Source organism: Amphibalanus amphitrite, unplaced genomic scaffold (genome assembly GCF_019059575.1).
Source record: "Amphibalanus amphitrite isolate SeventyFive unplaced genomic scaffold, NRLGWU_Aamphi_draft 001007F_arrow, whole genome shotgun sequence".
Classification (NCBI taxonomy): domain Eukaryota; kingdom Metazoa; phylum Arthropoda; class Thecostraca; order Balanomorpha; family Balanidae; genus Amphibalanus; species Amphibalanus amphitrite.
In genome coordinates, this window is record NW_024882501.1 from 113,309 (window position 1) to 136,102 (window position 22,794).

The 22,794-nt window shown below is 48.8% G+C and overlaps 1 protein-coding gene across 8 annotated transcripts in view; it reads left to right on the forward strand.

The window, feature by feature from the left end:
* LOC122369122 (septin-7-like) overlaps positions 1-22,794 on the forward strand; it is a 65,397-nt gene that overhangs the window by 16,009 nt on the left and 26,594 nt on the right. For 4 of the 8 annotated variants that reach the window (XM_043343569.1, XM_043343566.1, XM_043343568.1 and 1 more), the window contains exon 2: positions 14,409-14,564. In XM_043343569.1, coding sequence (XP_043199504.1) covers positions 14,409-14,564 — 156 coding nt within the window. Of the gene's footprint in view, positions 1-4,224; positions 4,280-8,549; positions 9,406-11,074; positions 11,156-14,408; positions 14,565-22,794 lie in introns of those variants that run through there. The other 4 variants (XM_043343573.1, XM_043343570.1, XM_043343571.1 and 1 more) reach the window with 4 other exon arrangements.

Consider the following 22,794-nt stretch of genomic DNA (forward strand, 5'->3'; position numbering starts at 1 on the left):
GGGCCTTTATGGACGACTGAAATTACCTTTCACCTGCCCCGTCTCCCAGCGGAGGGCTTAGAAGGGCCGTAAATATTGTCGACCAAATTCCAACTTGTCAGATCCACACCATGCGATCTAACCTCCGCTCTATTCGCAGAACCGCCCGTACCTTTCTCACCTTTACCACACCCGTCTCTCGCCCTCTCTCTCTCTCTCTCTCTCTCTCTCTCTCTCTCTCTCTCTCTCTCTCTCTCTCTCTCTCTCTCCCCCTCCCCTCTCTCCCCTCTCTCTCCCTCTCCCTCCCTCTCTCTCTCCCTCCCTCTCTCCTCTCTCTCTCTCCCTCTCCTCTCTCTCTCTCCCTCTCCCCTCTCTCTCCCTCTCCCCTCTCTCTCTATCCACTAAGCCACGTGCGCCGTCGCAGCCTCACACTGATGAATGAAGTTTGCACCGGGCCCCGATCGATTCGATTTGACCCTGTCAACAGTTTGGCGGTCTGTGACCAAAACACCGGCAAGTGTTGGAGGGTGGGGAGATGTTGCGATGCTTTGTTAGATTGCAATACTGATGGCAACCTTCCTGTTTGATTGTGTGAAATGATGGATGAATTAGCATGTGGTATACCGCATGCTAATTATAATATATTATAATATACAAACGCTTATTTGTATATTACCACATGCTAACGCTAACGCTAATTTCACATGTTATTATCACCATGCATGGTGCGGGTACACTTGCGAAAAGTTCACAAAGCTTTCGTATGTCCCAACTCTTCGATATCGCTCGACGCTGACTGCCGATATTTCAGCAAAATGTCTAGTTCAGCAAAGTTCAGTCTATGTAGTTCAGCAAGAAATGAAGTCATCGAAGACTGACAAGCCGCAGAACCTAATCACACAGAGTAAATGTTATGATAAATTGGGTGCGAAAGTTGGTTCGCAGTTGAGCCACGCACTGGCGATGACAGCTAAATTGACCCGGTACACCATGAGTACTGAACGGTGAGCATTGAGCATAGTGGCTCACTTGATGGCGAGTTGTTGATAATATCGCATACCAGATCCGGCTGTGCTGTCGCATGGGTCTGGATTCATCTGATGCGTACCGAGCAGTGTGGCGCCGACGTATACACTGCTAAACTGTGATCTCATTTTCCGCTGTCCTTGGTGACGTCACTCCACTGGTCTACGTGACGTCACACCCTGAAGTCCCGCACGTGCAGACCTCCGAACTATCTCTGTCCAAACATTTCGTGACGTGCTTACCACTCCTCTGACACTCGAGATCACGGCATGCCACAGGAGGGATTAGAAAGACGCATGCGGCGGACTGATGGCAAGACGGCCTCCCAAATCCCGCACCTCGCTCCTCCCCTGAGCTTCCAGTCCCCTCCCCCTCCCTCCTCCCCGTCCTAATCCCCCGCCTGAGCCGCTGCTGCCGCCTTCGCCGCCGTTTCTGCCGATATTACCTGAGGCACGTGTTGAGAGCTCAGAGCGGTGAGGAAGTGACGCAGTTGGGACGGTCTCCCTGACAGATGCTGGCACGGGTCACCGGGGAGGGGGCAGGGGGGGGGGGGGGCAGGGGAGGGAATATTGCTCAGAAGTCAGTCGCAACACCTGGAAGGCATTATTGGTGAGGAAGTGACGAGATGATGGATGGGATGACTGGTGTTTTGATTCTGTTTGTTTGCTTTAGAAATAGGAGCTAATGGCTTGTGTTTTAGATTGCGTACTCACCCACTTCCTATTCACAAAACTGGTTTTATTGTGGACGTTCATGGGCAAGACACACTGCATCATACATGTTCCGAAACTTTACGGATTGGAGATCGTGGTTGTCCGTGGTCTCAGGTCTGACTCTCAAAAACTCTGCATTAGGAGAACTATTGGATACATCTTCTCCAGCAGATCTTTAGCCTCCGCGATAAGCTTTCAACTGCGCTCTGCGGTCACCGTCATCCGCTATTGGCTCTAATAAAACCCATCCTGTCGATAATGACTAGTCGAATATGGCGTCACGGATACAGCCAGGTGTGACGTAACCTATCAAGCTAAGCATGGCTGACTCACCATCCCGCCACGTTCGAACGGGCGGGTTTTTATTCTACCGGTTATTTCTACCGGTGGATTAGCCTTCAAACTGAACCACTTGAGAGTGAGTCACTCATGATACGGGCGCCAGGGCCGATTGGCTACAGCTGATAGCTGGCGGTGGGTGGACATATGTATCAGTACATAAGTATATATCACATTTCACAAGTGGTTTTAAGCTTTGATCCGATCCTGCACCGCGCGTCGCTATAGGCGCGCTCGTAATGGATGTTGTCCAATGCGAGAGCACCGAGAATAATGATAAAAACAACTGTGGAAAGACGTACTCTTGCTAGTTCATTGTGCTAATGCCCATCCATCGTCTTCATGCATACGTTTTAGGTATAGCAGGCAGTAGGTGTGTCTACTTAAACGAGCGGCTGCGAAATGTATTTAATGCAAATTTTATGTTTCTCTCACAAATATGCACGTATGCAGGTGACTGCAGCCGCCATTGTTTTCGACAATGGCGGACTAATTTGTCAGAGTCCGGCGAAGCTGGTCCAGCCAGTTTTTGCTCGAATCTCAGGGGCTGCCTGCTATTGTTTGGCTCGCATCCTGCGTTCTATTGTGAGCAGAGGGGCCACTGGTCGGTTAGATGAGATTAGATCGCTGTGAAATATCCGTTAAAAAAACATCCCATGTGTGAGGGAGGGTAGACCAGATATAAGGGATGGTGGCTTGAGAATTCCATTTTCTGTATGTGAACAAAATGTTAATTATTTCCCGTGCCATCGTTTCGTTACGGGCTGTTAAGCATCCGAGGGATAGTTTTGTTTTCTCTTTTTCAACCTTACCGTATATAAAAACCTAAGAGCGCTGCCAAGTGCCAGTGTGGCTAAAATCCAACTAATTATTTTTCCTATGCTTAAAATTCCTATACTTCCTCGCGCTATGTAAGATCAGTATAAGGCCTAAGTAAGGTCTGTGACACCAAATGTGCAATGTCTGTCCACCCCATAGTTCCCTGTCAGGGGTCGAGGGGTGCGGACCGCCGTCCCTCCGCTCTCTCTCTCTCGGCCGAGTCGCACCGTGTTTGTGCGCCGGCCGGTGACCGCCGTGCGCCCGGGGCTGACAGTGACCGGGCGCGAGTGATATACGGGCGGTGCAGTGAAGGGTGGCTTGCAGTGGACATGGACGCGGCCACGGCGGAGATGAAGGCCAAATTCCTGGCTTTTCTCCAAGACGAGGACATTCGCAAGGAAGTTCGAAAGCTCTTCGGTGTGGAGGAGAAGGAGCGCGAAATCGCGGAGCTGAAAAGTCTCGTGAAAACTCAGGAAGCCCAGATAGTGGATCAGGACAAGCGGCTCAACGAGCTCGAACAGTATTCCCGGCGAAACTGCTTGAGTTACACGGGAATCCCGGAGGAGAGCGCCGAAAATCCAGTCCAGCTCGCCATCGACCTTGCCAAAACAGTCGGCGTCAAACTGGACAGGACCGATCTGGACAGGGCTCACAGAGTCGGACGGGTCGGGCAGGGACAGAAACCAAGGCCACTGCTGGTGAAATACGCCACGTACCAGCGACGCGAGCAGGTATGGAGTGCTCGCAAAGTGATGCGCGACGCGAAACCCCCTCGGGGTTCATCACTGCCCGAGAACATGAGGAATGTATATCTCCAAGAGAACCTGACGCGACGCAATCAGGAGATCATGTTCGCGGCCCGAGAGCTGCGCCGAAAGAAGAAGCTGTGGGCCGTCTGGACTGACAGCTGCATCATGAAGGTGCGGGTCCGAGAAGGCAGCCCAACCATCAGGATAACCAGCATGGACGACCTCCTCAAGGCGGCTGGAGTCGACGACGGCAGCCAGAAGTAAGTAACCGGTGACAAAGTAGGTACCTCAGCTGCCGGAGGTATCCGGCCCACTCGCGCAGACTAAGGACTCTTCCCGAGGTCGTGAGTGGAGCGTCGTGAACAGTCGTGAGCGATTGATTTTGAGTCGTGCTCGTGTTCCCTGAGTCGTGACCTGTCAATCACAATCAGTGCTGCGGTGTTTGGGAGGTTCCTTTAAGAAGAAGAAAGTTTTCCTTTGCGATCTGGCAGCATTTGGCTGCGCGGTTTAACAGACAAACGTGGCGCAGCGGCGAAGATGATGCTGCGAAGGTGAAAGTGTTGTGAAAATGAAAGTGTCTATTTTTAGAAGCGTGGTAATGAGTTCCTTATTGTCTGCATACTATAGTTTTTGTGCACAGAACGTGGAAGCTATGTAAGTAACCTGAGTAACAAGGTTTTCATGCGCCTGCAGCATTTACGGTGAAATGCTGGTGTCTGTATGGGCTGCAGGGATGCAATTAGGTAGGTAGGTATTCAGTGATCGTTCTTGTTCTTATAAGCATCACACGATGTATTGATGATCAGCAAATAAGCAATGCATAAGTTAAGTTTTCTGAAGCTGGTCCACTTGATCAAGGTTTGTGTTGGTTTTCATGCTGACGCACTTCATGCTGCTTCTCGCGTGTAGGCCAGGTCCTTTGTAGACTGGGTCCGCTTCATGCTGCTTTTTGATCATAGGCTAGGTTCTAACCAATAACTTCTGCCCGTGAGGGGTAGTGCTCGCTTGAACTGAGTCAACCTACAGGTTTGATTAAGGGGAAGCTTCTGTGGCAGAGTATGACGAATTGGTGAACTGCATGTAGATTGTAGGTACTGACCGCCCTCACTGCACCGCCCGGCCCGCTTGCTTGTGGCTGTGTCTGTCAGTCGCCAGTCACCTAGGCTAGGTACAGTAAATTCTTCCATGGGGAATATCAGAATAGCAGGTGATGAAAATTCTGGTCCCTGCCCCGGCTCCCTGCTGTCGCCGCTGACATGTCCTCCCTCACTCCTCAACTTCTCCCATGTTAATGTTAATTCTATCACTTCTGACTGCCGACTAGACGAGCTCTCTCAACATACATTGACTCATAACATTGATGTGCTATGTGCCACCGAAACTAAGTTAGATGCCAATGTTCACCCTTCCCTTTATGCCCTTGACCATTTTCACTCACCTTTTGTTAAACACCGTAACAGGCGCGGAGGTGGAGTGGCTATTTACGTTAAGGACAGCATTCCTACTAAAAGACTATCCGATCTTGAGGTTGGTGATTTTGAACTAATCTGGTGTAAACTCAGCATCAAAAATCACACCATACTTGTGTGTTGTGCATATGTGCCACCTCATATCTTAGCTGACCAGTTTTTAGATTTCTTGGACGCATTCAATGAGGGGTTTGCTCAGGCAAAATCTCTCCCACACTCCCAGATTATAATCATGGGAGATTTTAATCTTGGAAACACTTACCTTTTACCAATGTACTCAAATCACAGTCCCGTAACAGGATTTGAAAAACGTTTTGAAGAGGAATTGATGTCTCTCCAGTTGACTCAGCTGATTACAGAGCCAACACGTGTAGACCAAGGAACTGGAGTGGCAAACTTAAGGGACTTGGCCATTGTTTCTGATCCCACCCTCATAACCAGTAGTGGCACTCTGCCTCCCTTTTCAAGCATAGACCATTTCCCTATATTCATTTCCCTGAATTTTACCCAGCCTACTGACTACAACTTTGACAGGGAGTTTTGGGACTACAGCCGACTTGACTCTGACAAACTCTGCTCAATGCTTTTAGAAACAGACTGGAATAGTGTTCTTGATGGAGATGTAGACCAAGCAACAGCAAATTTTACAGATGTCCTCCTTTCAGCTGCCAGAGCTTCCATACTATGCAAAAAAGTAAAAGTCAAAAGCCAGGATAAGCCGTGGATAACATCAGGGTTGAAAAGAGAGACACGCAAGAGGGATAGGCTTTTTAGGACAGCACAGGCCACTCAATCAGACAATGACTGGTTGAAGTGGCGTATTCAGAGAAATCACACAACAGCCTTAAACAGACGACTAAAATCTGAACACATGCAGAAGGAAGTCCACAAACCTCTTCTTAACAAAAAAGACCCCCATAAATATCACCAAATTTTGAAAAATATGACTGGGACCAGCAAACAACTAACCATTCCACCCCTTATGGGAACAGAGGGAACACTAACAACAAATGATTTGGAAAAGGCAAACACACTTAATTTTTATTTTGCACAACAAACTCATCTTGACACATCAAACCTAACTACCCCACAGATCTCACCCAACCTCACTGGTATCCCAATCCTCAATCATATTCAGGTGTCAGCTCCAGATGTTTTAAGAGCTTTAAATTCCTTGGATGCAAACAAATCTACAGGGCCTGATAAAATTCCAAGTAAACTTTTAAAGCTCTGTGCTGTACTTATTTATGAACCTCTGACGAAACTTTTTAATAAATCCCTCAGCTCAGGGTACTTCCCTACAATCTGGAAACAGGCCAACGTTTCTGCCATTTTCAAAAATAAAGGTTCAAACTCAGAACCCACCAACTATCGCCCAATTAGTCTTTTATCATGCACTTCCAAAATTCTTGAAAAACTAGTTTTTAAGGAGATATACAAACATCTATCGGAAAATGACATCCTTTCCGATAAGCAAAGTGGCTACCGGCCAGGCCATAGTACCCAAATGCAGTTGATTTATCTCTCACACAAATTATTTTTATCACTGGACAACAACGAAGATTTTACTGCCGTGTACCTTGACATTTCAAAATATTTTGACAGAATCTGGCATGAGGGTCTTTTATATAAGTGCAGAGCGCAGTGTGGCATTTCTGGAGCCATTTTGGAGTGGTTAAAATCTTATCTTACTGATCGAACACAAAGAGTGCGAATAGGAAACACATTCTCTGACTGGCAGAAGATTAAGGCTGGCTGCCCCCAGGGGTCGGTCCTCGGACCCCTTTTAGCCCTTATTTACCTTAATGATCTATCTAACTTAACTGAAAACCAAATTTTATTCTTTGCTGACGACACCTCTCTTTATTCCTCTCACCCGCGAAATTCACTCGAACACCAGCAGTCTCTCCAGCGCGACCTCGATGTCATCAAACAGTTCGGCGATAAATGGGGAATTCATTTTAGCCCACAGAAGACACAGCAGCAGACATTCACCACAAGACAAGACACACAGACACTACAGCTGACTTTTGGAGGTGAACGGATCCCAACTTCATCTAGCCACACACATCTAGGACTGACGTTCTCGACTGACTTACGCTTCCACGAACATGTGAACAAAGTTGTAACTAAAGTAAATAGAGCACTTAGCCCTATCTATCCTGTCGCTAAATACTTGCCAAGACAAGTATTGAATGACATTTATTTTACTTACATTCGACCACTTTTCGACTACTGCGACATAGTGTACGACGGACACCTGACGACTTCAGACATCTTCAGACTCCAAAAACTACAGAACAGAGCGGCGAGACTAGTGACTGGTGCCCTTTACAGATCTCCAACTGACAAGTTGCATAAGGACCTGGGGTGGGAAACACTGACGACAAGACGACTGACTCACAGACTGACATTTTTCCATCAACTCCGCCATCCACCGCCATCAACTCCTGCCTATGTAACAGACCTAATCACGCCGACGCGCCAGGACTCGACTCAACGCAACCTCCGCACCTCATCACTGCTCACGCTCCCGAAAAACCGCCTATCCTGTTTCCAGCGATCCTTCATCCCTGAAACTACCAGATCCTGGAATTCCCTCCCCGAACATATCCGTCAGATCCGATCACGCTCTAAGTTTTCCAATGAAGTAAGACAGCACTTCTGTCCCCAGCCCAACCCTTTCTTCTCCTCAGGATCCAAGCTAGGCAACACTCTCCACACTAGACTTCGTTTGCACATGTCCACCCTAAAAGCACACCTCTTCACAGTTTTATCTAAGGACACCCAAGATGCGGCCTGTCAGTGCGGTCATCCTTGGGAGGACTCACGTCACTTTATGCTGCACTGCCCTCTTTACGCTGACGAACGGACGCTTCTTTTTAACTCTGTCTCCACTGTATTCCACGACTTTGACGCTTTTTCTTTTAGAAGACAACTCGAAATTCTCCTAGAGGGTCAAGGTATTGGCGGCGGCGGCGGCGGGGAGCTGGTCAGGGCCATTCAAAATTATATCATTGGCACTGGTAGGTTCATATAAAAAGCACGCTTTTGGAAGTAATTTCTCTAAGCATAAAAAAAGGCGGACTGGCGACGGGCGGCTCTGCTTCTGGTCTGCTGGCTGGGCGGTCGGGGGCGGTGGTCGTGCCTCCTACCTTGTAGGGAACTGGGAGAGGTGCTTAGAGATAAGCGCTTGTCGCTTCTGCACCAATCCGTGTAAATGTATGACTGTGAAAATGCTTCTATAAATAAAATATGAATCAATCAATCAATCAATCAAACCAATGTCAGCCTCAGTCCCACAGTGCACCGCCATTCCAAAGGGCACAGTCACCTGCCGTTCCTATCAGGCAATACTCAGCCATCGGTACACATCCTGAGCTAGATTTGCCACGCTACCGGCGCTGCTAGCCCCGGGCCTATCAGCGCGACCCATGAGCTAGCTGATTGGCCCCACTGAGTAGCGAGACTAGACAGACGCCACACCGCTCCGGTTGGACTCAAGTGGACACTGCAGAGTGCAGTGCCCGCGGGGTGGTTGGTGTGTGGGGCGGCGCCGGTTGACAGGCAGAGAGAGAGAGGGCAGTAGAACGCGTGTGGTGGCAGTGACAGCAGCCGTGTGACAGCGTGACAGTGACAGTGACGGGTGTGGTGTGACAGCTCAGTGCCAGCGAACGACGTGGCCGTGGGAGCTATCGGTGTAGCGAGGCAGAACTTCGGGCTGAGCCTGAAACTGAGAAGTCGGCGATACTGCAGACGTTGCTCTATCTGAAGCGGAAACTAAGGATTGACTATCTGTTGAAGACACTGATGGTTGACATCAGGCGCTGAGAAACATAGTGGCGTGACAAGACGCCAGCCACTTGTCCACGTTCTTTTCTTGGACTCAGACCCATCCTATCGCCTTTCCTCCTTTCGAGTGAACTCCCTCCTTGAGTTATTTCCTGTCCTTTCGGATCCTTACTCTTGTGCCCTGTCTAAAGTATCACTATATCCTCTACTGCTGTGTGTAAACGACGCGCACAACCCCACTCATCCTCTAACCCACCCTTTGCGCCCCTCCCCTCTGCCTGAGTTGTGGCGTGGACAGGGTCGGCCACCCTCGCTGCACGCCGCTGATAGCGCGCTGACCGCGCTGACCTCACCCCACCCGTCGGCGACAACATGTCCGAGCCGTGCAGACGCTGCGCCCGGCTCAGCAGCCTGCCTGCCAATGTCCGGGAGGAGTACCACCGGCGACACATCGCGCTGGCCGCTCTGGACATGTCGACCAGGGCATCGACTCCGGTGCCGAGGCCGAGAAGTAGCCAGGTGCGTAAGTTTTTTTGTGAGAGGAGAAGCTCGCTGAATTTACTCCCCGCCTTGCGAAGGAGGCTGTTCGCGCCACGACACAATAGGGAGGGGCTGTTTTGGGTGGCGTGGGGGACAGGCTAAGATATTGACTGTTGCCCGTTGTTGCGAGCGGGGTTCGTGACATGACATTGCTAATGTGACGTTTAATTCATGTCACGGCTGGTGGGGGTAGCTGCCACAAAGAAAAACACGCTGTTTTATTGAGTCAAGTTAACTGAGCACAATCGTACTACATTAAGTTTAAAACTTGCAAGTGAACCCACATGTGATTCCCGATCCGACTATTTGTTGCGGCAGTGAACAGAAGTAGGTATGTAGGTATTAATCAGCCTTCTATCAGTCAGCTGCAAATACGAGCTTTACTGAAAACTGACCAGAATCGAAACTCTTTTTTGCAGAACTTTCCGAATCCATCCTTAGTGAAAAAACTTGGACATGCTTTATTGCAAACGTTTATCTATGGTTAATCATACTAATAACGTGAACCACTCTCAATATGATTGATTGTGTATTGTGCATGGCTATGTACGTTGGCGTCGCTTCAACAGGCTTGAGTGCATTGAACTTTAATCCCAGAAGAATTAACCGTTGCACTTCAGTTTGAAATCATGAGAGTGCTTATTGCGCGATAGCTCCCTATCGCTTCTATCATCTATGCAAAATTTTCCGGGATCTCAGGCAGCCAGGCTTTTGCTTCGAATAGACGCAGATCGGAGGAGTGTGCGACAGCCACGCCTTGTATGGCAACACAATCCACAATTCAACACAAATTTACACAAACAACACAAAAAACACAATTCTAACGAGCAGTGTTTTAACCTATTTGGGCATTGAACACAAACCTTCGGTTACATAAACTATTTACATGGGATTCTCCTGTCAGTTTTCATTTTTCCCGGAGCTGAAGTCAGTAACAAATCATTTCTTTCAGTCGCTGGATGCCCTTTTATTGCCTACCGCTATTTCCGAGCGAATTCGGTGACAGGGTGCAGCACTAGCATGGTTCTGTATTTTACCGATAGATGGCACTAGTAGTGAGCGCCTGAAGGTAAGCTGTACCGCAAGACAGCTGAACAAACTGCAGGTCAATATTGGGGGATGGTACATCGTGCGAGATTATCTCTTGCCAACTTGATGTCGACAGTTCAACCTTTAAACACATAAACTTCAATTTATCGTTGACGGCACAAAGGAGCTATAGAAACCTTTTCCAAAATCTAAAGCAAACAAAGAGCTAACAAATTGATAAAATATCGAACCTACCACAATGCGATTTCTCAAGCATGCTCAAGCCATTCAACCCCGCCTACTCTTCCTCTGATGCACCATCCCCTTTCCTGTACCGGAACTTCCTCTGTCCCGTATCAGACCCTCCCCTCTCCTATCAGATCTCGGCACTGGTGAGTGCACCTTCCTGTCACACGCCATACAAGGCGCGGCTGTCGCCGACTCCTCCGCTCTGCGTCCCCCTGCACACACAGTGCAGACTAACACCAGACGGTGCACAGTGAGTGCGTGCACGGTGCATATCAGATCAGAAGGCCGAAACTCGGACGAGACGTGGCCGGGACGCGGCCGGACGCTGTCGGTCCCTGCGTAGTTCCATTGTTTAGAACGGAGGCGCAGGGTGCGGTGTGGTCCTTGTGTGCGTGTGTGTGTGTGTGTGGAGATTGGAGACTCCAGGGAGCTGTGGTGGCTTGTCAAAACGGTGGGTACGCGTGGGACAAACCCGTGGCTTTAGACGTTGTGAGAGAGTAATGGGTTTGGAAAGGCCATTGGAAATGGTACGTATGACTTTCAATTTTATGTTATAGTCCTATACCACTTGCTGCATTCATATACTCCTGTGCTGTAGCACACACAAGTTTGCTAGAATACAGCGCACTGGCGGCTGATGTCGCTTAGACTTCATGCTCAACTGGCCATTACTACAGCTTCCGTGTAAACAGCAATCAATTTAGAGGTCTCGTCATGGTCACCCCACCGCAGTTTCAGTGATACACACGACATCTGGCCCTGAATTTTGACCTGTCTCAGACACGACCCCTCCCCTTGACCTTCCTGAGACAATTTTTATTGATCCGTAACTTCCCAAAGACATCTTATCTCAACTTTAAAATACGAGTATGTTGTCCCACCTTGTGAATTTTCTAAGCTATTAACATCTGACTTTCACCAGTGACCTCTCAATCATCTCACCCCGCCCCGTGACCTTAATTATTCTCTGACCTTGACCTCTGACCCCCCGCGGACATCTGACCTCGGCACGAACCCGCCGAGTCCGTCCGGCCTCCGTAGACGTGTTCTGCTCGCCCTGTTGGATTGCTAGCGTAAACAGCCGCCTCCATCCGCGAATAGTCGGGACGCCAGACGCACCAGTGGCCCCACAGCGTGTCGGTGTGCCGGGTGATGATGTTGTGTCCCAACGGGATGTCAAACATGCGGCACGAGACGGAAGGAGGGCGGCACAGGGCGTATGTTAGTGGTGGCAGGCTATAGCTTGAGGAGTGGATTAATTATTACAGCAAGCTACAATCTCGATTTATGTATCTCAGGTAGTTTTGTGCCAGTGCGCTATGTGATGCCTCAACAAAAGCCACAGTTTTACTGCACCCTCAAATAAACACAACTGCTTTGACGAGTGGACCTACAGCAGTGATGCCAGATCCTTGCGGCTCTCGACCGTTTTATGTATGCCGAGTTTACGAGGTGCTTCATCTCGGCGACAACTTTCAACTGAGGAGAAGTACCCACAATACTCATCAGACGCACTGCTTCAGTGCATTCTGCAAAACATGGCTACTGGCCAAGCTCTAGCGGAGTGTGCTGAATTGTCGTTCCATATCCCGAAACCATATACAGTGGGGATATCTTATAGCAACAAAGGTAAAATGCACCACGTCAGGACGTAGGGATTGCAACTTCACTCGGTCATCAATTGGGCACTGAGCTGTTTAGCAATGTGGTGTTGTTTGGTCGCGTGAATTGCGAAGAGATAGTAGGTACTGCTAGCATTGAGTGTTTCTGACTTCTGTGCAGTGATGTGATTATAAGGCAGGGGCGTTTTAAAATGGCCTCATAGCCAACCATCACATTCTGAGGAAGCTATTGTCCGCGAGAGAATGCATTTTAATAGCACCAGTGGTGATTGCGGTGACATTTATTGTGATGGAGTGACCAAGATGACATTTCAGTCCATTGAAAGCATTCGGCCCCGGCAAAAACCATAGGTTTTTTGTGATATTGTTGATGATGATAAGTCATATAAACGAGGTGCTCGTCTTTTTATTTTCCGTAGAATCGAAGTGGATTTTTAATAAAATCAAGCATTTCTTGTTTCTGTTGTCATCAGTTGGTAGTCTTGTTCTAGATACGTGCAGAATACGTGTTCTAGATACGAAATATGATAAGGATCTTTCTTGTTCAAGTAGATATGGAGTGGTTTTACACATCCTAATTTATTGCTTTATTCGAAGCTGGACGGCCATACTTCAATTAGTGTTGGGGTCTGCCTATTTATCCCAGAGCATATCAAGCAACCGCTGCAATGACGCTGTAAATGTACGATAAAATAACACCATAATTAGTCATCATTATTAACCAGTATAGCGCCTTTTGGGGCGACTAACGGAGCGAGCGAGGGGGTGAGTCTTGCACGTGCGAAATTTCGAGGGGGTACCTCCAACTGACTTGTGCACGGCACCCTACTGACCGGTTTCTAGCGATGTGCCAAATTTGAGCACAATCGGCCCAGCCGTTCTCGAGATCTGGGAGCGGCACCCTGCACGTGCGCACGTGCAAAATGGGTCCCAACTGACTTGTACACGGCACCCTACTAACTGGTCCCTAACTGTGTACCAAATTTGAGCGCCATCGGTCCAGCCGTTCTCGAGATCTGGAAACGACCCCTGCACGTGCGCACGTGCAGCAGCACCCCAACTCTGGCACATGGATATGCAGTGCCTAGTGGGTGCCTACCTACATACCAACTTTCAGCGCAATCGGCCAAGTAGTTACCGAGATATTGCAACAATTACAAAACTGACACCTCTTCGTTTTGCACGTGGCACGTGCATAAGGGGTCACCCACATGCATCGGGAATAGTCCAATACTTGGTAGAAGGAATGAAGCTACCCTACAAAAATTACCGCATGTAAATCGGTCAAGTGGTTCCTGAGATATAAGCCTCGCAAAAGCGTCCGCACGGCCGGCCGGCCGGCCGGCCGGCCGGCCGGCCGGCCGCTCATACTCAGAAATTTCCGTTATTCTACGTAAGACTCCGCTCGCTTCGCTCGCTCCGTAATGAGAGTTGTGCAAACCTTAGACGAAGGCGACTGCCAGTTTCAATTGACCGTTCAACTTTTTTGCTGATGCCTCCAAGTTTGTTTTGCTATTCGATATTTACGACCGAACCGATTCCGGACATACGCCGCCGTCTCCCCCCCCCCCCCGCTCCCTCCGGCAGCTGTCTGATGGGCAGACGGGCCCGTTAAACACCCCTCCCCCTTCCTCTAGGACCAGCAGCTGGCTCAACACACCCGTCAGCAAAGCTGCACACTCGGTTTATCAACTGCACCACCAGATGGTGGGACGAGCTCTCTGCAGAGGTCTGCCACCTAGCGGTGCACTGGTGATATCCCGTGCACGGCGCTGCACCGGGTCGACCCACCGCACCAGTGCTCGAGCCCACGTGGTGACGGGAGCGACCCCACCCAGCCATACACTGCGACTAATGTGTACCTGACTGGCCGCGGGCCGGAGACCGGCTGTGATCTTTACGTCGTGATGTCACGGGCCTACGTCGAACGGTGACTCGTACGACCGGCGACTGTTTTCAAGATAAACACGCTATCCGGCCTGGTGTTGGTCGCCGATGAGCGGTACGCGGTAGTGTGTCGACAGGACGAAGCTGTGGTGCGTATCGACTGGGCGACTGAAGCCGGTCCTCTCTCGTTTACAGCTGCAGAGTAAGCGGGAAATGTTCTACAAAGGCGAATCAGCGACGGCAGGGAGGGACTCCGGAGCGGCGAATTTAGCGGCTGCCGCCCCCGCCGCCGGGCCCGGAGCCCCAGTCACAGCCCGAGACGGCCGGGAGGCCAGGGATAACCGACCTCAGGTGAGCATCACTCAGATGTAATACTTCCTGTGTTCATGTGTTTGTATTGACAGATCTGTACCATATGTTCTTGTTCTTGACTTACCGTTATCGACACAAAAAACGAGATATGTAACGCACCGTCGTAAATTATCCGAGTCTCGGTTATCTTTCCGATACCAAGTACCGACACACTTCTCTGTGTGGTCGACATATAGGCAATAGGCATTGGGAAGCCTTCAGGGGATCATTTAGAAGTCCCGAACAGCCCTAGGTAGGTAGATTCAGTATCCCACGTCGATGCCTCAGTCCAAAGTCAGATGCTGAGTGTGCGCTGAGTCACCTCCTGGCCTGACCACCGTCCACCGTCCACCAGACCCCATAAGGATCAACTGCCCACCGCGCGTGGCCATATTTGTGCGGTCTGAGCGCCTGTGATATGCAGAGTGGCTGCTTCGCGGAAATGGTGATCTTTTGATGGAGTTCAGAGCGGCTAGCTATTCCCGAGAGGAATGTGTGTTTATTCTAGTGGCAGTACTCTGGCAAAATATATGATGCTCAAACCACCCGATAAAATATGATTAACCGTAGGATGTGGGGCGAATGATATATCCACGGTGTTTTATACCTATTCTCAAATGATCATCCATTCTTCGAGTGTAATTGGAGACTCTATGTTAGGACATGTCTCGCTGAAAAAAAAAAATAGCCGAGTGTTGACATTCAAATTCAACTGGGGACAGTATCAAATTCAAAATGTTTCTGGGCTTCACTTCTCACATTATGAGGGCATCAAAACGGCTAGCAGTCGATGTATCAAGTATTCTCAGCGATATATCATTGTTTGTATTGCTTCGTAAGTCATTCATCACATATGTTTCGATAAACAAACCAAATGATGCTAATTTGTGCACATCGTCTCGTCCCCATATCAAATATACATTGCCCTATCATTTTCATTGAAGTATCATAATTCAGTCGCAAAGCTCCCATGAATGAAACGTACGATTTGATTCATATTTTAGGTACTGTCAGGTCTCTTCGATAATTTAACTTGGATGTGCATCTACCTGCAAAAATTCATTTATTTACCAACCAGTATAGCGCCTTTTGGGGCGACTAACGGAGCGAGCGAGGGGGTGAGTCTTGCACGTGCGAAATTTCGAGGGGGTACCTCCAACTGACTTGTGCACGGCACCCTACTGACCGGTTTCTAGCGATGTGCCAAATTTGAGCACAATCGGCCCAGCCGTTCTCGAGATCTGGGAGCGGCACCCTGCACGTGCGCACGTGCAAAATGGGTCCCAACTGACTTGTACACGGCACCCTACTAACTGGTCCCTAACTGTGTACCAAATTTGAGCGCCATCGGTCCAGCCGTTCTCGAGATCTGGAAACGACCCCTGCACGTGCGCACGTGCAGCAGCACCCCAACTCTGGCACATGGATATGCAGTGCCTAGTGGGTGCCTACCTACATACCAACTTTCAGCGCAATCGGCCAAGTAGTTACCGAGATATTGCAACAATTACAAAACTGACACCTCTTCGTTTTGCACGTGGCACGTGCATAAGGGGTCACCCACATGCATCGGGAATAGTCCAATACTTGGTAGAAGGAATGAAGCTACCCTACAAAAATTACCGCATGTAAATCGGTCAAGTGGTTCCTGAGATATAAGCCTCGCAAAAGCGTCCGCACGGCCGGCCGGCCGGCCGGCCGGCCGGCCGGCCGGCCGCTCATACTCAGAAATTTCCGTTATTCTACGTAAGACTCCGCTCGCTTCGCTCGCTCCGTAATAACTGCATTGAGGTATGCGGTAAGCCCGCAACAAATCTACTATACTATTTGTTAAATGAAACTCTGTCTGTCTGTGTGTCTGTTTGCACCGTGCAGAGGGGTGCTTTGACGCCGTGCGCAGGTCAAACGGTGCGGTCGATGGGGCTGAAATTTTCGCACAGTGTTGATGACGTCACGGGCACGTGCAGTGTCGAGGTTCGAGTCCCGGGGGGTGGATGGTTCGCACGTGGCACACGCTGGAAAAAAAGGTGCTTTTTTCCAAATTTTGCTCGGCTCTGAAGCTTGCTTCAAGGCATCGGCAGCCGGGTTCAATCACCTTTGACAATAAAATGCATGACGATCGGCGGCGGGTGCCTCTCATTTGCAGATTGACAGCTTATTTATTTTGCTAAACAGAGGCGAATGAAGATGTTGATTTCCTGTAAATAAAGACAGTTTTCAATACGCCAAATGCACCGCGTTTGACGCAATGCGCCACATTTGTCACGAGGTGCCATTTTTGCCGCAAATCGCACAACTTTGTCAAATATGGTCCGATAAACGTGCAATTCGGTGGAAGGATGCATGACAAAACGACAAGTACAAATGCACCACTTTTGTCGCAATGCGCCACATTTGTCACAAGGCGCCATTTTCGACCGAATACGATTAAGAATAATGGAATTACACGAGTAGGAGCAGGGTTGGGAACTCTTTTTAGTTTATCAGTTAATCTGATTGTCTGTGACCTCACATGACCCAGTGGTAGTGGTAGGTGTAGTGGTAGTGGTAGTGGTAGTGGTAGTAGTAGTGGTAGGAGTAGCGGTAGTGGTAGGGGTAGTAGTAGGGGTAGTAGTAGGGTAGTGATAGGGGGTAGGGGTAGTGGTAGGGGTAGGGATAGTAGTAGTGGTAGGGGTAGAAGTGGGGGTAGTGGTAGGGGTAGTGGTAGGGGTAGGGGTAGTGGTAGGAGTAGTAGTAGGGGTAGTGGTAGGGGTAGGGGTAGTGGTAGGGGTAGTGGTGGGGGTAGTGGTAGGAGTAGTGGTATAGGTAGAAGTAGTAGAAGTGTGGCACAGGCCGATCCAATGTGACGTGGTGACCTATACGACCTGGCCTCACCGAAGGTGATCTGGCCTGACCCAGTGTGACCAGGGGTGACCAACTTGACCTGACTTGACCCCGTATGACCCAAATTCATCCAACTAAGCCATCAGAAAAGTTATTATGTTCAAAATTTTCATCTACACGTTTCTGTTCATACTCTGCTTCCAGACGACAGATCAATTAAAAGCAAACACCATTCGAAAGCAAATTGGCTGCTGCCGCATTTTCTGGCTACGCCGCGAAGCAAGTGGCGCAGCCGCTTGTCTACTATACTATTTGTGAAATGAAACTCTGTCTGTCTGTGTTTCTGTTTGCACCGTGCAGAGGGGTGCTTTGGCGTCGTGCGCAGGCCAAACGGTGCGGTCGAGGGGGCTGAAATTTTCGCAGCGTGTTGATGACGTCACGCGCACGTGCAGTGTCGAGGTTCGAGTCCCGGGGGGTGGATGGTTCGCACGTGGCACGCCCTGGAAAAAGGTGCATTTTCTCCAAATTTTGCTCGGCTCTCAAGCTTGATTCAAGGCATCGGCAGCCGGGTTCATTCGCCTTTGACAATAAAATGCATGACGATCGGCGGCGGGTGCCTCTCATTTGCAGATTCGCCAAGTTATTTATTTTGATAAACAGAGGCGAATGAAGGTGTTGATTTTCGGTAAATAAAGACAGTTTTCAATGCACTTAACCGAATGCACCGCGTTTGCCGCAGTGCGCCACATTTGTCCACATGCGCTATTTTTGCCGCAAATCGCACAACATTGTCAAATATGGTCCGATAAACGTGCAATTCGGTGGAAGGATGCATGGCAAAACGATAGGAATAAATGCACCACTTTTGTCGCAATGCGCCACATTTGTCACAAGGCGCCATTTCAACCAAATACGATTAAGAATAATGGAATGACTCGAGTAGGAGAAGGGTTAGGAACTCTTTTTTAGTTAATAAGTTAATCTGATAGTCTGTGACCTCACATGACCCAGTGGTAGTGGTAGGTGTAGGTGTAGTGGTAGTGGTAGTGGTAGGGGTAGTGGTGGGGGCATTAGTAGTGGTAGGGGTATTAGTAGTGGTAGGGGTAGTAGTAAGGGTAGTAGTAGTGGTAGGGGTAGTAGTAGTGGTAGGGGTAGGGGTAGTAGTAGGGGTAGTGGTAGGGGTAGTGTTAGGGGTAGTGGTAGGAGTAGTGGTAGGGATAGTGGTAGGGGTAGTGGTAAGGGTAGTGGTAGGGGTAGCGGCAGGGGTATTAGTAGTGGTAGGGGTAGTAGTAGGGGTGGTAGTAGGGGTAGTGGTAGTGGTAGGGGTAGGGGTAGTGGTAGTGGTAGTGGTAGTGGTAGTGGAAGTGGTAGGAGTAGTTGTATGGGTAGAAGTAGTAGAAGTATGGCCCAGGCCGATCCAATGTGACGTGGTAACCTATACGACCTGGCCTGACCGAAGGTGACCTGGCCTGACCCAGTGTGACCAAGGATGACCAACTTGACCTGACTTGACCCCGTATGACCCAAATTTCATCCAACTAAGCCCTCAGAATAGTTATTATGTTCAAAATTTTCCTCCGCACGTTCCCGTCCATATTTCTGCTTCCAGACGACAGATCAATTTAAATCAAATACCATTCGAAAGCAAATTGGCTGCTGCCGCATTTTCTGGCTACGCCGCGAAGCAAGTGGCGCAGCCGCTTGTCTACTATACTATTTGTAGAATGAAACTCTGTCTGTCTGTCTGTCTGTTTGCACCGTGCAGAGGGGTGCTTTGACGCCGTGCACAGGTCAAACGGTGCGTTGGATGGGGCTGAAATTTTCGCAGGGTGTTGATGACGTCACGCGCACGTGCAGTGTCGAGGCTCGAGTCCCGGGGGGTGGATGGTTCGCACGTGGCACGCGCTGGAAAAAGGTGCATTTTCTCCAAATTTTGCTCGGTCTTCAAGGCATCGGCAGCCGGGTTTGATGAACTTTACAACTAAAATGCATGACGATCGGCGGCGGGTGCCTCTCATTTGCAGATTGGCAGCTTATTTATTTTGATAAACAGAGGCGAATGAAGGTGTTGATCTTCGGTAAATAAAGACAGTTTTCAATGCGCTTACACAAATGCACCGCGTTTGCCGTAGTGCGCCACATTTGTCACGAGGTGCCATTTTTGCCGCAAATCGCACAACTTTGTCAAATATGGTCCGATAAAGGTGCAATTCGGTGGAAGGATGCATGACAAAACGACAAGTATAAATGCACCGCTTTTGTCGCAATGCGTCACATTTGTCACAAGGCGCCATTTTCGACCGAATACGATTAAGAACAATGGAATGCCACGATAAGGAGCAGGGTTAGGAACACTTTTTTAGTTCATCAGTTTATATGATAATCTGTGACCTCACATGACCCAGTGGTAGTGGTGATAGTGTAGTGGTAGTAGTATTGGTAGGAGTAGCGGTAGGGGTAGTCGTAGTATTAGGGGTAGTGGTAGGGGTAGTGTTAGGGGTAGTAGTAGGGGTAGTGGTAGGGGTAGTAGTAGGGGTAGTAGTAGGGGTAGTGGTAGTGGTAGTGGTAGGGGTAGTGGTAGGGGTAGGGGTAGTAATAGGGGTAGGGGTAGTGGTAGTGGTAGGGGTAGTGGTAGTGGTAGAGGTAGTGGTAGGGGTAGTGGTAGTGGTAGGGGTAGTAGCAGGGGTAGTAGTAAGGGTAGTAGTAGGGGTAGTAGTAGGGGTAGTGGTAGGGGTAGTGGTAGGGGTAGTGGTAGGGGTAGTGGTAGGAGTAGTGGTAGGGGTAGTGGTAGGAGTAGTTATATGGGTAGAAGTAGTAGAAGTGTGGTACAGGCCGATCCAATGTGACGTGGTGACCTATACGACCTGGCCTGACCGAAGGTGACCTGGCCTGACCCAGTGTGACCGGGGATGGCCAACTTGACCTGACTTGACCCCGTATGACCCAAATTTCATCCAACTTAGCCTTCAGAATAGTTCTTATGTTCAAAATTTTCCTCTACACGTTTCCGTCCATATCTCTGCTTCCAGACGACAGATCAATTTAAATCAAACACCATTCGAAAGCAAATTGACTGCTCCCGCATTTTATGGCTACGCCGCGAAGCAAGTGGCGCAGCCGCTTGTCTATATTACTATTTGAGGAGGGTGCGTCTGTCCGTTACCGAGGTCCCGACTTGGTGGTGCTTTGCGTGGACTGCAGGCCAGACCGTTGCACCTAGCCCGGTGAAATTTGCACAACTCATAGATCAAGGATGCGCGACGTGCCTTTGAGGGGTCTCAGCTCGATCGGGTCGATAGGGAGCGCGTGGTGCGTGCTCAAAAAGTGCAAATTCGCGTCATAGACTTTACATGTATAAATCGGCGTGCGAAATTGGGCGAAAATGGCTAATTTTGGGCGACACGGGTCCAGTTCCCGTGCAATATCTTGGTGACCAGGGATCCGACCGGCACGGGGAAAACAGCATCGTGTACAGAATTGAACGGGCTATTGAATGGTGTGCAATGCAGAGGATAGCACGCGCCACGTGCACCGGAGAGGGCACTTTTATTTGAAAAATTGCGGTTTTTGAGGGATTTTGGAATTAATTTTATTTTTAGGTGACCGTTAAATGGAGCGAGTTGAATCAACGCCTATTTGCAAGAGAAAGGTACCGCCTCTCATATAAAAATTATGAAAAGCTGATTGATCCAAATCAATGTGCTGCAAATCACGGGAGAAAATGGTGTTTGTCAATGATGTGCCACTTTATTAATTACACGGGTTTTGCTGCATAACCTGATACCTTTGGCAATTGAATATGGTACCATTGGATAGAGCATTTAATTCTGTCCAATATTCACTCTTCATTTTTGCATGATGAGCAACAGTATTCTTAGAAATGTAAATGTTCCAAACCATTACATTGTCATTTTTAGCGAAATTCATCGATGGCCCTCAAAAGACTTCACGCCAGTTTTCGAATCATTCTAAAGTAGAACGCATGATAATACGACACGGGCACCTCGATGCGATGTATCTTTTTTGTTTTATTACAAAATGCTTGGCAATCGAACGAAATGGATACCAACCAAATCGACACAGACCAACCCAATACCCACGGGTCAAAAGTAACCCTTCTTCGCGTTGCGGAGCACGCGGGTAACCCTAGTGTTTACCTATCTGTACCAGTATTTGGGCTCTCTTTGCTTTTTTCGTCAATTTTTCACTTCCTGTTAAAATTATAAAACCAATTGAGTCTTTAGTCTTTTTTTGTCCGCTAGAAAAGTACAGCCCTCAGCAGACTGCGTGGTAGGTATTCTTTATTCGACAAAACAAATAATAACTCAAAGGCTATGCTATCAGTCGGTCGGAACTCATTGCAAATAGGTAGATGCGCCATGCTCCACTCCTCCGATTAGGCCTATCACTAAACAAGGTAAACGCCTTGTGTGGCAACAAAATGCAAAAGTTTGTTTTGGGGCAAATATAAACTTTTGGGTTTTGCTGCCGAACTAGATGGAAAATAAATACGGTGATTATGCCAATTTAAGGTACAGAGTCTCGCGCGTCTTGCTGTCACGATTTCAGAATGACCAATAGCGTATAGTATTCGCGTTTTGGTCGTTTTTGTCGAAAAAAGAATACCTACCACGCAGTTTGCAGAGGGCTGTACAAACAATTACAATTCTATAAAACGTCTCCGAGTGCCGATCATTGATACCAAAATGAAGATGAAAAAGGGCAACAGACAACATAATCGAAGAAGATGCTTCTGATTCCCTGCTTCTCTTGATCGCCTGTCCTCTGCTCCCATGTTCGCTGGTCACCCCCTTCCAGTCATCTATTCCCCATTTGTAGCAAGGGAATGAAGGGAAGGAAAAGTACAGAAATAAAAAAGCTGCATCTTGAGGTTCATCAAACAGCGCGGTCCACTGCTGTTCGGCGGTGTAGCAGAAAAGAGATTCGCTGCTGGAAGGAACTCGATAGTAGAGCTGGTAGAACAGGGGAGCTTGAGAGTCGTTGAAGAGATCCCGAGATAGATCTAGTGAGAGATCCAGATAGTGATGAGATCCTGAGATAGATGAGATCCACCGGATAGAGATGTAAGTATCCACCTTGCGTACAAATACATCTGATGGAAGATGCTTTTTAAATTGGAGGCTTGATGATTCTGTTCATTGTATAGACCATGATGCACGAGATGCTTCTTCACTGCTCGGATTAGGGATAGAGGGATCCGATCAGCTGGGTTTGCAGCACAGTTGGGCAGGTGAAGGACAGGGCATTCGAAGTCCCGATGACCACTGCCAAACATATGGGTGGTAATTACATTGATTAATTGAATGTGATCATTCGTCCAGTCACCCATTCCTATATCACCATGGCCTCCCCATTACAAAAATTGCCCGCTTAGTTCGTATTAGCG